At 31.2% G+C, this 17,803-nt stretch overlaps 1 protein-coding gene across 1 annotated transcript; it reads left to right on the forward strand.

Annotated features, from left to right (window-relative positions):
• Window positions 1-1,224: 1,224 nt before the first annotated feature.
• LOC111634349 lies at window positions 1,225-1,752 on the forward strand. Its single transcript, XM_023379104.1, has one exon. The coding sequence runs from the start codon at window positions 1,225-1,227 to the stop codon at window positions 1,750-1,752; it is 528 nt and encodes a 175-aa protein (XP_023234872.1).
• The last annotated feature ends 16,051 nt before the right edge of the window (window positions 1,753-17,803 follow it).

Below are 17,803 nucleotides of genomic sequence, written 5' to 3' on the forward strand. Positions count from 1 at the left end.
CTGAAATGTAATTTAATTGCTATTTTACTATAGACATTTATATTTATCCTTGTAAACTCTTTTTATACTTTTAATGTCCAGATATAAAAAATAATATAATAAAATTATAAATAACTGCACAGAAAAAAAAATTATCTATAATTTTTATTGGGACATTTAATCTAATATGTATCACCAAAGTATATATATGCCCATAGGTCAGCTAACATATACTTAATACAAACATGAATTATTCATCTATTATAATGTAGAAGCAGAAATTTAATTATGTAATAATAGTTAATATACCTGACATGAATCATTTAACTGTATTAATTTATTATTTAAATCCATTACATTTGAAAGTTATGGAACAGTCTTATAAAATCAGACTTTTAAGATTTCACCTACAACTGCCATAAATGATTGGGCTAAATTTTGGATAAATGTTTATAGATTAGAAATAAATTTGGCACTAGAGTGAGGCATTAGGTGCCATCTCTTATTAAAATTAATAATTATAATATTTAATTAATTAATTTAGATTAAACTGGAAGAAAAGAAATTGGCCTGAAGCAGGACTCAAACTCGCAACACCCACTTACTGTGTAGACGCGTTGCCAGAGAAGATCACCTGATGGCACCTAATGCCTCACTCTAGTGCCAAATTCATTTCTAATCTATAATCATTTATCCAAAATTTAGCCTGATCATTTAAGGCAGTTGTAGGCGTATTTGCTTAAGATATCGGGTTTCAATTGATATGTATACAGTATTTACTTTTAAGATTTCTTTAGATGTCAAAAAACAGTTTATTAAACACATGAAATGTGGATTTTTTAAAGCTATTTTTTCATTACATATCATATATGTAATTTATTATTATATATAATCAGAAAAAGGCAAACTTATATCTCTAACTTTGGAACCCTTAAGGAATGGCTAGAAAGCTCAAAAGTACTACGTTTATAAGTAGAATTTCTGGTTTTGATTTCCTAAAAAGCAAAGAACTGTATGTTATAGCACTGATTCAGTAGTTCAAAATACTCTGTCTTACGTGATAACCTTTTGAATAGTGATAAGTATTCAAGAGTCTAATCTAAATTATATTGATGAATGGTAATCTTAATTATATTGTCATATGAAGAATTCCACCAACAAGTTTTAGAGTTGTCCCACTTGATTTGTTACAGCTCGATCTTTCAATTCAGAGGTCTTACGTACACGCAAGGTAAAGGGGTCCCCATGGGCAGTTCTGTCTCCGGGGATCTATGTGAACTAGTAATCAGAGAATTAGAAAGAAAAATACTTCCGAATTTCCTCCAAAACATCATAATTTACAAACGATACGTTGACGACATCATTGTTCTCTGGAGAGACTCTCCGAACATCACCCAATTCGTGGATCAAATGAACGACAATCCATATGGTCTTACCCTGGAGGTCGAACAGCACAGCAAATCATCGGTGCATTTTCTGGATTTGAATATTGACTTTGGAGGACTGATCATACACACCTTCGTGTATCGCAAACCATCAGACAATCCAACTTATATCCTGGCAGACTCATGTGACCTTGTCCAATACAAGATGGCGGCGTTCAGGGCTCTAGTTAAAAGGGCACACTCACACTCTTCTACTCAAGAGGTCTTAGAACAGGAAATACAATACCTATACGAAGTGGCCAAACAGCATGGATACCATAACATCATACAAAAATGTCGCAACGGTTTGGAGAAACGATGTCTCCTTCTAAAAGAATTAATTCAATAGATGCTAACCAAAAGGAGGATAAACCGAGGGTGTCAGTTACTTACAACCCACTGTTGAAATCAATACATAATAGATTCGCACGGCAGAAGGGTATCTCCCTAACCTTCAGAAGATGCCCAACCATATTTGGTATTCTACGCAATGGAAAAGACAAATCTAAGGAAGAAAGAATGCCAGGGGTATATAAAGTGCCACTTATAGACCATTGTTTTGGGAAGGACTTAATTTACATAGGCTCAACAAAACGAGCTATTGGGATCAGATTGAAAGAACATATGCGTGACATTCAGCAAAATAAATGTACCACTTCCTTATCAACTTACGCGTCTGATTCAGAAATAACTGCGAACTTTTCAAATGCTAAATTAATCACCACCACCTCATGTTTAGACCATCTCAAATGGTTGGAGCAGATAGAATTATGCAAGGCATACAACACTACATCACCGATCAATTCCAGAGATGAAATCTCTCTTTCTTTGGCATGGCAGGCCCTATTACAACAGGAGGTTTAAGTGCGTTGTAATCCTAAAAGAAAGGAAGTAAATGGGTTATCTAAAATTATGTGATATGTTTTGTGGTCTTAACAACAAAGTTATTCATAAAATCTTTAAAAACAATGGAAAATATTTAAATATCTGTCAATATGATGTAGAAGGTATGACGTAGAAGATATGACGTTCAGAGATATAGATCACGTGATTCTGTTCTATCTTTTCGGTTTTAAAAATCGTTCTAAACGAATATTTTTCGTACTTCGTAAATCTTCAAACGATTTTTGCCTGAAGATGGACCCAGGAGGGGTCTGAAAACGTTTGTACTATTAAATTTTTATTTCGCATCGGTTAAAGGTTTTTTCTAAGGTACGTGATATTTAGTTAAATCCGATGTGCAGATGATAATTATTATTAAGTAAATTACATTTGAAAAAAATTCACATTCAAAAATCAATACAATACAATGATTATGTAAGTAAATTAGTCTGATTTGACTTCTTTTTTATGCCTCTTATTTAAAAACTTTTATTAATTTTAAATGAAACAAAAAATTTTTGACACATCTATGTGAATAGGCTTTTCAGAGGTGTGAAAATATTTTTTAAGAAAGATATTCATATAGACATGCCAAAACTATTTGAAGTGTTCAAATGTTACTTTGTATACAGTATAGAGTATGCTAAATCTGATGATGCTTTAAATGTAACATTTAACAAAGCACATTCATTGCAGAAAGAATTTTCAAGTACACAATACTGTATTATAAATAAGAATTGATAAGGAGCATTGAAATAAAGTCTCACAACCTTTCTTTAATAAAATAGATAAGATTCAATGTCTAATATTTAATATATGAAATGATATTAAAAAACCTTTTTCATTTTATGTGACTTATAACAACTGAAATAAACAACTGATATTATCAAAACAAAATACTGATAATACTTTCAAGAAAAATTATCAACAGTAAAGTTTGTTTACTGAAGTTGTGAAATGCACTCTCAAGTATATTTGCTAATGTTTTAGAATATGCTCTAAATTAAATTTATAAAATATTTTAAATAATTTTTTAAGTAGTTTTTCTTACATATATAATGATGTTTCAAAAAATAATCCTAATTTATTTTTGTACAGAAATTTTCCAGCTCAACAAGCATGATTATTATAGGAAAAAACAAGTTTTTAAGATATATTTGTTAATAGTTTATATTCTAGTTCCACTTCTTTGTACATATATATAAAACCATGCAAATAAAACATGCATTATAAACCACACTATTTATTTTTCAATGAAAATATCTCTTTAAATAATAAAACATCATTATTAGTTCAATTATTTACTTTTTACCATAAATACATAATGGTTATTTTCTAACAAACATGTTATCAGATGGAACACACAAAAATAATCTGCAAAAATATTACAAGTACAGTGGGTGATCGGTTAATGAACAGATCAGATAATGAACACTTTCGTGAAAGATTTTTATGTTCGGACAACGAACACATGATCAGATAACAAACACCCCACAGAACAAACAAGAAGAAGCGACATAAAATAATGAATACTGATTGGTCTTTCCTTGTCTTTGGGCAACAATTCGAAACTTTTCAGAGTGCGGGAGACGTTGACATCGACGCTCAACCCGGTATGTACCGATCGATTAGTATTCCTCTGAACTTTGAAACTCTCCCTTGTAATTCCAGCCTTTTATTTTTCTGACAAAACAATTCTTTTATGTATTTGCAAGACTGTCAAGTAAGCACGCATTAAGTTTCGCATCTGTTTTTCTTTTCGAAAGGTGAGAGTATACAGGTATACCTTGACTTACGTCATTTCAAGTTACGTCGTTTGTCAAAAAAGTATATGGAAAAATAAAAATCAAGTTTAAGTCATTTTATTCAACTTTACATCTGTCTGCCACAAATATTGAAGTCGTAATATCACTAGAAAAGTGTTTAAAGCACAAAATCATATTAAAATACACTGGACGACAAAAAAAATAACGCACCATGAAGGACTTGTTGGATTTGAATAAAAATTGGTATATGACATCGTCATTGCTAGACAGATATATGATTGCAACCATAAAACAAAAACATACTTTATTGTGCAGTAATATTCAATACAGTGCAGGAACTAATATCCTGTTGGGCCACCTCTAGCGCGGATACAAGCTGTGATACGCCTCGGCATGGAGGCATAAAGGTCGCGAATAATGTTCTGAGGCATATCTGTCCATGCATGATGCAATTGGGACTCAAGATGAGTCAGATCCTGTGGCTGTCGCAGCTGGCGACCCAAGTGGTCCCACACATGTTCGATTAACGATAAATCTGGAGATCATGCAGGCCAAGGAAGTGTGGAAACGTTATGTAGGCATGCTTGGGAGACCGCTGCAGTATGTGGCCGGGCATTATCCTGCTGGAATATGCCTGTCGGAAGCCCTGCCATGAGGGCAACACATGTGGCTGGAGGATGTATTGCACATATCGTTTGGCTGTGAGGGTAGTACGCATGACAACTAGAGGTGTCCTACTGTCGTATGTTATGGCTCTTCACACCATAACACTGGGGGTTGGGCCCGTGTGCTGCTCCACGGTATAGGCCGGATTGACACCTTGACCAGCGGGCTGCCATACTCTCACACGGCCATCGTGAGCCCCCAAACAAAAGCAGGATTCGTCGCTGAACACAATATGCTGCCAGTNTACGTCGTTTCGAGTTACGTCGTTCCCGATTATACGTCGTTTGTCAAAAAAGTATACGGAAAAATAAAAATCAAGTTTAAGTCATTTTATTCGACTTTACGTCCGTCCGCCACAAATATTGAAGTCGTAATATCACTAGAAAAGCGTTTAAAGCACATAAAATCATATTAAAATATATACATTTACAAGTATGTACTATATTTACAGTACATGCATTCGTAAATTTAGAGTACTTTTTTCTGTACTATATTAAAAACTAAAATTTGTTTGTAAGCTTAAAATAGATCCTTATTAACCATATATTATTAAAAATGAATTAATAAATAAAATACATAACCGGAAATGGTAATTTATGGTTTAGCCTAGTGACAAGTAGATTCACAGACAAGTAAATTCGACTTACGTTGCCTCTCCTGGAACCAATTACCAGCGTAAGGCGAGGTATATCTGTAATAGCAAAGGTAGAGAGTGGGCAGAAGATGCCTAATGTTGCTGGACAGTATGGCATAAACAGGTCTACAGTAGGCCGCAGTTCAATCTTATTTAAGAAAAATACTGTATAATCAAGAAGACTCAAGCAAGCTAAAGGAGTAACAAAAATCACATCTGAGAAATAAAGAATATTGAAGAGTTCATAATGGAACCTGAAACAGATCTGACAACAAAAGAACGCCAAGAATTCTTGAATGAAGAACACCAAGAAACTCGATGAGATACATTTTCTTCTAAAAAAGAGGTTTAATGCTGATGTCTGTTATTAAAGATCCTTTGAAGAAGTGGGAGGATGTCAGAACAACGGTCTTAGAATGACATCCAAACCAGATTGAGGCTTGGGGATTTCTATAATTGCAATGCTATAAATTACAAAAAATCCTGAATAAGAGAGAAAAGCAATCAACATTAGACAGATTCTTTAACCCCCACAAACATAAAAAACATGACTAATAAAAATGCAAGACTGTGTATGTATGTACTGTATTTTTATTATTGCATATAAATAAACGTAGCAAGAAAGTATATATTTTTTATTTTTGGGGATCTCCAGAATGAATTAATTAAATTCCCATAAAAACCTATGGTAAATCGATAATTGGATAACAAACAATTCGGATAGCGAACAAAGTCTTGGAACTGATTACGTTCGTTAACTGATCACCCACTGTACAAGCTAACTGAGAGACCAACCTACAACCTCTCAATTATCCAGCATATCTTCTAGTGAGAATGTCAATGCCCTTCCTTTACGTGAAAATGTTAGTCATGTTGCATATCCTGTTTTCCTGGGTTTCATTTATGTATACATTACTACACTTTAGCACACCATATTATTTTGCTCACCTGCCTCCAAAAAGAATCAGTATTGAAGGATAACTGTCACATCATTCACTATACACTCTCAGTGATCCGATAATCTTGCTAATCCGACTCCCTTCTATGTAAGGAATGGCCTGATTAGTGAGAATCTACTGTATTCTAAAAATATTTATATTACTTAAACCAGTGATTCTAAATCTTTTCTGTTGTCTACATCTGTTTAATTTTTAAAAACATTCTCACAACCTTTAAATAAAAAAATTAATGAAGTTTTCTTAAGATAAAATCATCCCACTTTCTCACATTAGTTTATCTTCAGATGCAGTGTAAGTAATTAAGATAAAAATTATCTTTGTCCATTCATTAATATAAAAATATTTAGGACTTCATTCACAACAGAAAAAAAGTAAAAATTATATTTTAAAAGTTAATATTGGTACACTTATACTAATATCTTATTAAAAAATCAGTACACATTTTAAAAAATTTATATATTTAATATTATGACTAATAAAATTTATTATATCAAAAAATAAAATCAGCAAGAATAAACTTTATAAGAAAAATGCTCAATTGGACTAATAACCAGTGAATCTTATAAGCAGATTAATTATCAGATATTATTCATACTACTTTCATCTTTATCAAAGTAGAATTAGTCATCATTTAATATATAAAATAGTTTTCCATTTTTATATAATTCTCTAAGAACAATAAATAATAATAAGAATAATACAGTGTTTCTATCTGCAATTTGCATTTTTATATATCAATGCATACTTAATATTTTTTTCCATTTCAACATTAAAAACAAATACTTTGTTTCCTTTTAAAAACTGCAACATTAGCTTTCTCTTTTAATATATATGCATTTTTTCAATTTCAGATTTTTAATTATAACATATGTAATTTTAAAATATAAATTATTCAGATCAAAGTAGTTTTAAATTTTTCATATTTTATACATTTAAATAAACTATTGTGTATATTATATAAACACATTCCTATTACAAACTTTGACAGTATACAGAGTGGACTGAATACATTGATTTTTTATCTTATGGATCCATATTTGGAAAAGGCTGTTTTTGAAATGAAAGCTGGTAAAAAGCAATAAACTATATGATAAGATTTCTTAACTTGTTTAATTTCTTAATGGCAGGTTGCTATAGGAACTATTTAAAGAGAAAGCCTCCAATCTTTTGCAGGCATGGCATCTAGATTATGTTTTTATACACTATCAAATTCCACACGTCCTAAACAGAATGCACTGTGACTACAAGCAATATCATCTTTCCAGATTCCATAGGTGTCTCATACTTTAAAGCTCTTTAAATGAACCCACAAGAATCCAACAGTCAAGTCAGGAGAATGTGGTAGCCATGTCTCTGGTCTATTTTTACCAATCCATCTTTCTCTAAATTTTCAGTTCAGATATTTTCAGACAGCATGAGAGAAGTACACTGGTGAAGCATCATGTTAGAACAACATTTTTCAATAAATTCCATACAGAATATCTTCCCTCATCTTGGGTAATGTTTTTTGTAAAATAGTCAAATAGGTAGCAGCAGTGAGACATGATGGTAGAGTTACCCAGTAGCTATACCCTACAATATTTGCCAAGCAATATGCACATTAATTATAAATCTAATTTAATATGATCTGCATTAAATAACATGAAGGTTTGCATAATTCCAGACATGAATGTTCTGATAATTAAAACATTCTTCTCTGTGAAAACAACCAACTGTGGGAACAATGGTCCTCTATACATTGATGCAGAAACCAACACAAGATGCAAAATCAGCTGATTTCAAAGCCTGCACATTTTGATAATGATAAGAGTGTAGTTACTGTCCATGCAGCACTCTCCAAACTTGATATGATCCACATAGCTTGTGCAATGGCTCTGGTACTAGCTGCTGATTTCTCTTCAACTTGATGAATTACTTCTTTGTCAAAAGCAACTGTAAAATGCATCCATGGAGCACCAAACTAGATTCTTCAGACTGTAGAGATTCACGTTTCTCTCAAGTACTGCATAATATTATGACGAAAACAGAGTGAAATGGTAGGGAACAATGTGGAAGCCCTCTTGGTAAAGTCCACAAGTAGCTCTTTTATTAAATTAAACTTCTCTACAAACTAACAGCATATCTGTGTACTCAGAAAATGGATACATTCCAGTATGCATCAAACAGTGCATCAATGAACTGTGATGTACAAAAATGTGTTCTGATATTCATCGATGAGTTCACTGGTACAGCAACCAATGTGCATCGTACTCATCGGATTATAGATATGGTGAACTCCAATGAAGCAATATGATCACCTCTATGGTTTTATTTAGCAACTTTATAAAATAATCATAAAAATTGAATAAGATGGTTAGCATGTAATATTATTTAATCCTATATGTTGTAATTAAATATAAGATTATGATTTAAAAAGTATTTTAATATGTCTAATTGAAACATATGCTGTGTCGCTAGTAGTAAGTACAAGACTAGACTTGAAAATGGAGTACGAAACATTGTCATTTTGTATAAAAGTTCGTTTAGGTTTCATCATAGCAACAGTAGCAGCTAATGAAAGTTTCTATAATAATAATTTACTGAACATAGCTTATTTTTGTGGATCAAAATATTTAATCATCATCATCATTTTTACTATTCAGTTGTATTAATACAGTTATTTTGAAAAAGTAAATCTGCAAATGCCAATATAGTGCTGTTTGCTTCTGCCATATTGTTAGGTTGCCAGACATTCCATTAAAAGCTTGTTAAACCATTTACTGATGCATCAGTTGTGGCTGTACCAATGTGTGCATATCCATGTTCCTTATATACAAACATTGCTAAACCCGATATATAATACAGTAGAGCCTCGAAAACTCGGCCTAATGTGGACCGAAGTGTGGCCGAGTTTGTGAAAATGCCGGGTTATCGGGAATGGGGTTAAAAAAAATAAGTATGAGTGTTTCAGAAAATACTGTACTGTACTTGTATGTATTGTTTACTTGAGAATACAACAGAGAATAAACTGCCCAAATACCCTTAAACAAAGGAAAAGTACGTCTTTTATGAAAGCATAGAGCCTTTACTACATGAAAATGAAAATTAATGAATACACTGTACAGTAATTTACCTGATAAGACAGACCTCAGAAAAATACTTTATGAGAGAGCTTTTATACTTTTATAAAGCTGTCTATAATGAAAATTAATTAACTAAGGATTTTTTTCCTNGATTACACATCCATTTGATGGACTTTTAGGAAGAGATATTATAAAAACCCAACAGTTGACAATTTGTCTAGCACGAGAAACATTAACCCTCCCAAGGGGAGAGGAAATTCCATTTTGGAAAAACCCTGATTCACACAAATCAAATATTTTAAAATGCTAATTACTAAATAAATTACGTAATTAATTTGGCACTAGAGGTAAGCGTTAGGCGCCATCTCTTATTAATATTAATAATTATAAATAAATTAATTAATTTAAATAATTTAGAACCGCTGGGAGAAAAAATCGGCCCGGAGCGGGACTCAAACCCACAACTCCTGCTTACCGTGCAGATGCGTTGCTAGTTACGCTATCCGGACCTCCAGTCCGTAACCGTCGATGGTTATATAGTTAGCTTCTATATGCTGGAAGAGGAGATCGGACTGGAGGTCCGGATAGCGTAACTAGCAACGCATCTGCACGATAAGCAGGAGTTCCGCTCCAGGCCGATTTTTTCTCCCAGCGGTTCTAAATTATTTAAATTAATTAATTTATTTATAATTATTAATGTTAATAAGAGATGGCGCCTAATGCTTACCTCTAAAGCCAAATTGGTTACGTAATTCATTTAATAATTAGCCTTATACTAGCTCAATAGATTTTCGGCATTCGGTTGGTGTGTAGCTCCAAGTTCCTTAGCCCATGAGTATTGAAATGAAGAATGTCAGTGACTTTTTACACACATTTCTACACCCAAGAATATTTATATGACATCTACACACCATGAGGTGTTACCAGCCATAGTGAAGTCATGGCATAAAAATGTATGCAAAAAAACTCTTGTATCAGCAATAAATTACTTAACTAATTTCCTTTTCTAGCTTGTAATGTCAAAAGGGTTCATTTTCAGACATTGGTCCATGGGCAAAAACTGAAGTACTCAGTCCCCTCTATATACTCTCCAAGTGTATAATAGTAATTAACTGATCAAAAATCACTTTTTATATGTAACTTTGTTCCAAGATAATACAATGCACATAAATAATTGCTGGCATTAAAAATTCTTTTAATGAGATGTTATCAGTATTAGATAAGATGATTTCATTTAAAAAAAACAGTACAGAAACCATAAATTAGAGAGGAAAAAAGAAATTAACAGATCATTTATTAAAATTCTTCTAAATTTTAGAAAAATAATTTAATTTTCTACCTGGTCCAAATTTTTTAACTTCTAAATTTATTCTATAAAGCATATTCTTTATATTATATGTAGACCTATTTTTATTCATAAAGATGAAAATTTAAAGATATGATAGCTTATTTCTTATAATATATGAAGTTTTTGATAAAACTGCCAAGATGATAAGTGTAGACTTTAAAAATTCACAAAAAAACGTCCAATTTTTTTGTAGATTTTTAAAGTGTATACTTACTGTCCTGATAATTTTATTAGTACATTTTTTTAATTGTACTAATGCCAGAGGAAAGATTTTAATGTTTTGCATATTGAGACAGATGAAAATATCCAAATAAATATAACTCTGCCATAAGACTGTTATTGAAGTGCAAAACAAGCATGAAATGTAAATACATTTTTTAGCATATTGTTTTTGGAAATTTTTTGTGAATTTTTAGTGATGTTTATCCTCAATTATTATCTAACCAGTTGTTATATTTTTATTAATGTAAACTGATTAAAATTTTCTTTTTATCTATGTTACAAGATATATTACTAAGGATAGGGAATCTAAGCACTAAAAGTCATAAATAGTTATAACTTGTACAATTTATAACTACTGTACAAGTAATATGATTTTTAATACCTAGATGCCCTAGCCTTAGTTATTACATATAATATTCTTCACAAGCTATAATAAAACCAAATAGTGGATTAATTACTAGTAATTAAGAATTCAGCTTATCAAATAATTGTTTTTTGATATATAGTCAACCCCCCTATAACACGGGCTCATATAATGTGGATTTGTACATCACGGCAAAAAAATTGCAACCGTATCCATATAAAGACGCTAAAAGAGACTCGTAAAATGCGGTAAAATGTCATCACCAACTCGTGTCGCGACAGGAGTTGGTGATGACATTTGATGGTTTGATGGTTGGTGATGACATTTGATGGTTTGATGGTTGGTGATGACATTTGATGGACAAGTTGGTGATCAAATCTGGACCAATAGTGAACGAGCAGCCGAACTACTTACACGCTATGGAGAGTTTAGGCGGATAAGTTGAGTTTACTATCATCTGTACAGTATATAAATTAGGTACTTGTAATTTTATATACAGTAGATCCCCCTATAAGACGGTAGATACGTTCCGTTCTTTATGAATCAATTTTGTAGGAATCATAGTTTACGGACTACGGCTGTTTGAAAGGTTTTCTTTCATAAAATTAATCGATTCTAGACTAATTCGACTCAACATTTCCAAAATACGTATATTTTTTTTTAAATAATCCGTATAAACTNAAAAAAAAAAACTACTGTACATACTGTAGAGCTTGCATAACGACAGAAAATAAATAAAAGTATTTTAATTTTAGAATAAAAATTTTACAATATATGTAATACAACAATAATAATTTTTATAATTTTTTTTAACATTACCGATAATCTTTTTCTTTATCTAAGTTGAAAAATCGTTTTTCGAATTCATTTTTAAAATAAAAATGATAAAAGTTTAAAAACTTTCCAATTAGACTTGCAGTTACTTCTATTAATTTAAAAACTATATAAAATTTGAGAAAACTTGTCTCTTCCAGCTAAAGAAATTATTAAAAAAATATTCAAACAACACTGAAACCAGGACAAGGTTGTTTTAATTGTTACACATCACCATACAATTATCTGTATACATCATTTTTTAAAGTTTGATAATTGTGACACGTCCATTCAGTTTGCCTAGACAAATTGAATGGCCGTGTCACACGAAAAAAATGAAAAATACTAATGTGCCACACATTGACTAATTCTGTCCAAAGGCGATTAATTTGATTACTACATTTGTTAAGACAGTCCTATTAACTATACATTGTAACAATGAGAGACAACATGGTCTGAAAAAAAAGGACAAATGCCAAGCTTCGAGGGAATAATTTATAAATTAAAAATGTTCAAAATTCTCTTTAAAAACTGTAGGAAAGCGTTTCCACTTCTTCGAGAACATAAGTACTTATACTTTTTTAAAATGCACGTAAGTCTTGGCTTCTTTTTGAAATTTACTTCATAGATTTCGACGTAAACGCGTTCATGTTCTAAAATTAAATGATTTTAGCATATTTTGAACTGTTACCAAAATGTTTGAAAAATACCAAAAATACAGTTTTTATTTGTGAGACAAATTATGGTATTTCCGAGACGGTCATTCTAGGAGCGAGACTGTTTACAGCCATGGTTAAAACAAGGCATATGATAATCTTGACGGAGCATTTTCGAAGAATTAGATGAGCTGGAATGATAATTTTTTTCAAAATATATTCTTAATGGTTCATTCAATAATAATATTTGAAAAGAAATCTTGTATAAAAATTTCTTCTTCATATTTATATTGGATGCTTCGTGACACTAACGTACGATGGACTACATTGCCTGTTTTTATTCGTCCATACTAATGACTACATTTGAAAATTGACTAACGTAATTTACATGAGAAATAAAAAACGAAGTCTTAATCCGAACTAACTATTAGAATTACAAATATCAGAGTCTAACTCAAACTCGAATCTCGCACAATAGCATAAGAATACCTTACTGTGCCACTCTTCTATCAATATATTGAAAATCTCAATATCGAACAGCAACGGTATGCTACAAACATATATTAAACTATTAATCTTGATAAGCGCAATAAAAATCTCTGGTAACAATTGGAAAATGACTAACCACAGTAAGGGTAGATACGATTAAGAATTTTTGAAAAGTGTCAAATTATTACAAAAGTGTAACATTTTCAAATTATTTGAGAAATTAAAAAGTTGAGATTTGAGAGATTTCCAAATGGAATACAAAGCTTGCGTTATAAAATTGCTGAAAACCTTTAACATATTTCCTAAATTTATTTTGATGATATACTGTATTTAATGGCTTTCTGTGATTTTACGATAAAATTCATATAGTTTCTCTTGGAAAAGACTTTCAAATTTCAATTTTCTTATAAATTAAATAATATATAAGTTATTTTATAAAAAGTTAAATTTCCACGTTTCTTGATTTTAATCAATAAAGAGGGACGACTAGATGGCATACTCGGTTTAGGCGTCCAAGGTTTTAGGGATCCGAGATCGAATCTAGTCCAGCAATCATGGGAAGTTTTTATGGCAGTCGGGCCCCGTCCCTCACCACTCGGCTGGCTCATTGTGGGCCTGGCCGAACCCATAATGGGCTAGCTAAAAGAGGCCCACTTAGTACTCACGGAGCACAGAGCGGAAAAAGCAAAAAAATAAATAAATAAAAAGAAAAAAAATGATATGATTAAAAAAGCCCTCTTAATGCCAACAGGGCGGATAGTAAAAAGGGGAAAAATAAATCAATACAGCGGAAGAAATTTAAATTAAATTAAAAAATTTAACTTTTAATCTACTAAATTAATTCTTAATAAAGAAAAATAATTATAAAGAAAAATTGAATTATCAATTTAACGAAAATATAATTTTGTAGGATGATGGGAGTTGTCTTGATCTCTATGATTTTCTTCCTGTTGTATCTTCTGTTTCCTGTTTTCAAACATCAAAAATATATCAATTTCAAGTGAAATCGGCACGTTTTTTTCTCAATATTAGAATTAATTACATACAATTCTGGATTGTAAATAAACGCAACTAAACGGTAAATGAATTTGCCTTTTTTTTGTGAGTAAACGTTATTATCCTTAAAGAACCCTCTTCTTCCTACAGCGACAATTAATCATAAATATTATAATATATTAGAGAAAGGATTAATTAAAATTTACAATTTTTATATTTATTTGTTCTTTAATGCTATGTAAAAGTTTAGTAGTTAGAAGTTAATATTTTAAAATATTATTATTTTGAATAATAGGATTTAGGTCAATTACGTCATTTTGTAAATATTTAGCACTCGGTTCGTGATCTTCCGAATATATGACTCATTATGCCTCGTAGTTTAAACTGTTTTCAAATTATTTTTGCATTTCGAATGAAGAATTGGATTTAATTGATTCTGATTAACAAATGAAAACAATAAATTTGAAAACTAATTTAGGTTTAAAAAATGAATTTATGAATACTAGGATCAGCGTAAAACGTAAAATTTCCTTTTGGGCACTTTCTGTCAGATCTGTAATTTCTTAATGCAAGAACATTTAGTCAAAATTCTGTGTTGGTTTGGGAAAACCTATAAGTTCAAACAAAGTTCTTCGTTGATGAATTTAATAAAAACAGAAATTGCATAACCAGTTTACTGATAAAGTACTTGGAAATATGATTAGGAATATTTGATTTTCAGTCCAATAACAAGAAAAATAAACAAATTCCATTTTTACAATTTCAAACAATTACTTTTCTTGGCCACTGCTGGTTTAATAGTTTTAATATTTATTATATTACTTTTTTCTTTTTCTGCTGTGTGGGCACTAAGCGGGTCTTTCTCCAAATCCCTTGTGGATTCGACTAGATCCACATTGGGAACGGCATAATGTTTAAGGGACAGGATCAGACATATCTGGGACAGACAGACCTCCCATGAAAACTTTTTGGAGTTTGCCGTCTTGATTCAATTTTGGGTTTCCCAGAGCAATAGACTGATCGCCTTAATCACCTCGGTCATCCGGCTGTCAATCACATTAATTCGGAGGAAATTCGAATTCATATACGTGGTGGCAAAAGAATTCAATAATAGAAACCAAATGCATCTTCTATTGTCACTTTCTGATTAAAAAATTTTACCCGGGATCAAATCCGGACGTTTCGAAAAATCTCCAGAACTTTTTCAGGGGGGGTAATCCGACCAGATATGTCTCCCACATTCCTCACCAGCCGGTTGCTCCATTGTAGGCTTGGCCGAACCCGTAATGGGCTTACTAAATATGTAAATAAGTCTTTCTTGTTGCTCACAAAGCGGAAAGAGCAAAAAAAAAAAAAAACTACTGTACATACTGTAGAGCTTGCATAACGACAGAAAATAAATAAAAGTATTTTAATTTTAGAATAAAAATTTTACAATATATGTAATACAACAATAATAATTTTTATAATTTTTTTTAACATTACCGATAATCTTTTTCTTTATCTAAGTTGAAAAATCGTTTTTCGAATTCATTTTTAAAATAAAAATGATAAAAGTTTAAAAACTTTCCAATTAGACTTGCAGTTACTTCTATTAATTTAAAAACTATATAAAATTTGAGAAAACTTGTCTCTTCCAGCTAAAGAAATTATTAAAAAAATATTCAAACAACACTGAAACCAGGACAAGGTTGTTTTAATTGTTACACATCACCATACAATTATCTGTATACATCATTTTTTAAAGTTTGATAATTGTGACACGTCCATTCAGTTTGCCTAGACAAATTGAATGGCCGTGTCACACGAAAAAAATGAAAAATACTAATGTGCCACACATTGACTAATTCTGTCCAAAGGCGATTAATTTGATTACTACATTTGTTAAGACAGTCCTATTAACTATACATTGTAACAATGAGAGACAACATGGTCTGAAAAAAAAGGACAAATGCCAAGCTTCGAGGGAATAATTTATAAATTAAAAATGTTCAAAATTCTCTTTAAAAACTGTAGGAAAGCGTTTCCACTTCTTCGAGAACATAAGTACTTATACTTTTTTAAAATGCACGTAAGTCTTGGCTTCTTTTTGAAATTTACTTCATAGATTTCGACGTAAACGCGTTCATGTTCTAAAATTAAATGATTTTAGCATATTTTGAACTGTTACCAAAATGTTTGAAAAATACCAAAAATACAGTTTTTATTTGTGAGACAAATTATGGTATTTCCGAGACGGTCATTCTAGGAGCGAGACTGTTTACAGCCATGGTTAAAACAAGGCATATGATAATCTTGACGGAGCATTTTCGAAGAATTAGATGAGCTGGAATGATAATTTTTTTCAAAATATATTCTTAATGGTTCATTCAATAATAATATTTGAAAAGAAATCTTGTATAAAAATTTCTTCTTCATATTTATATTGGATGCTTCGTGACACTAACGTACGATGGACTACATTGCCTGTTTTTATTCGTCCATACTAATGACTACATTTGAAAATTGACTACCGTAATTTACATGAGAAATAAAAAACGAAGTCTTAATCCGAACTAACTATTAGAATTACAAATATCAGAGTCTAACTCAAACTCGAATCTCGCACAATAGCATAAGAATACCTTACTGTGCCACTCTTCTATCAATATATTGAAAATCTCAATATCGAACAGCAACGGTATGCTACAAACATATATTAAACTATTAATCTTGATAAGCGCAATAAAAATCTCTGGTAACAATTGGAAAATGACTAACCACAGTAAGGGTAGATACGATTAAGAATTTTTGAAAAGTGTCAAATTATTACAAAAGTGTAACATTTTCAAATTATTTGAGAAATTAAAAAGTTGAGATTTGAGAGATTTCCAAATGGAATACAAAGCTTGCGTTATAAAATTGCTGAAAACCTTTAACATATTTCCTAAATTTATTTTGATGATATACTGTATTTAATGGCTTTCTGTGATTTTACGATAAAATTCATATAGTTTCTCTTGGAAAAGACTTTCAAATTTCAATTTTCTTATAAATTAAATAATATATAAGTTATTTTATAAAAAGTTAAATTTCCACGTTTCTTGATTTTAATCAATAAAGAGGGACGACTAGATGGCATACTCGGTTTAGGCGTCCAAGGTTTTAGGGATCCGAGATCGAATCTAGTCCAGCAATCATGGGAAGTTTTTATGGCAGTCGGGCCCCGTCCCTCACCACTCGGCTGGCTCATTGTGGGCCTGGCCGAACCCATAATGGGCTAGCTAAAAGAGGCCCACTTAGTACTCACGGAGCACAGAGCGGAAAAAGCAAAAAAATAAATAAATAAAAAGAAAAAAAATGATATGATTAAAAAAGCCCTCTTAATGCCAACAGGGCGGATAGTAAAAAGGGGAAAAATAAATCAATACAGCGGAAGAAATTTAAATTAAATTAAAAAATTTAACTTTTAATCTACTAAATTAATTCTTAATAAAGAAAAATAATTATAAAGAAAAATTGAATTATCAATTTAACGAAAATATAATTTTGTAGGATGATGGG

This window comes from Centruroides sculpturatus, unplaced genomic scaffold, assembly GCF_000671375.1.
Source record: "Centruroides sculpturatus isolate CEXI.00-Female unplaced genomic scaffold, Cexi_2.0 scaffold848, whole genome shotgun sequence".
In the NCBI taxonomy this organism is placed as follows: Eukaryota; Metazoa; Arthropoda; class Arachnida; order Scorpiones; family Buthidae; genus Centruroides; species Centruroides sculpturatus.

Bases quoted from the DNA above. Each gene is read 5' to 3' on its own strand.
- LOC111634349 (XM_023379104.1), top strand. From the start codon at position 1,225: ATGGGCAGTTCTGTCTCCGGGGATCTATGTGAACTAGTAATCAGAGAA.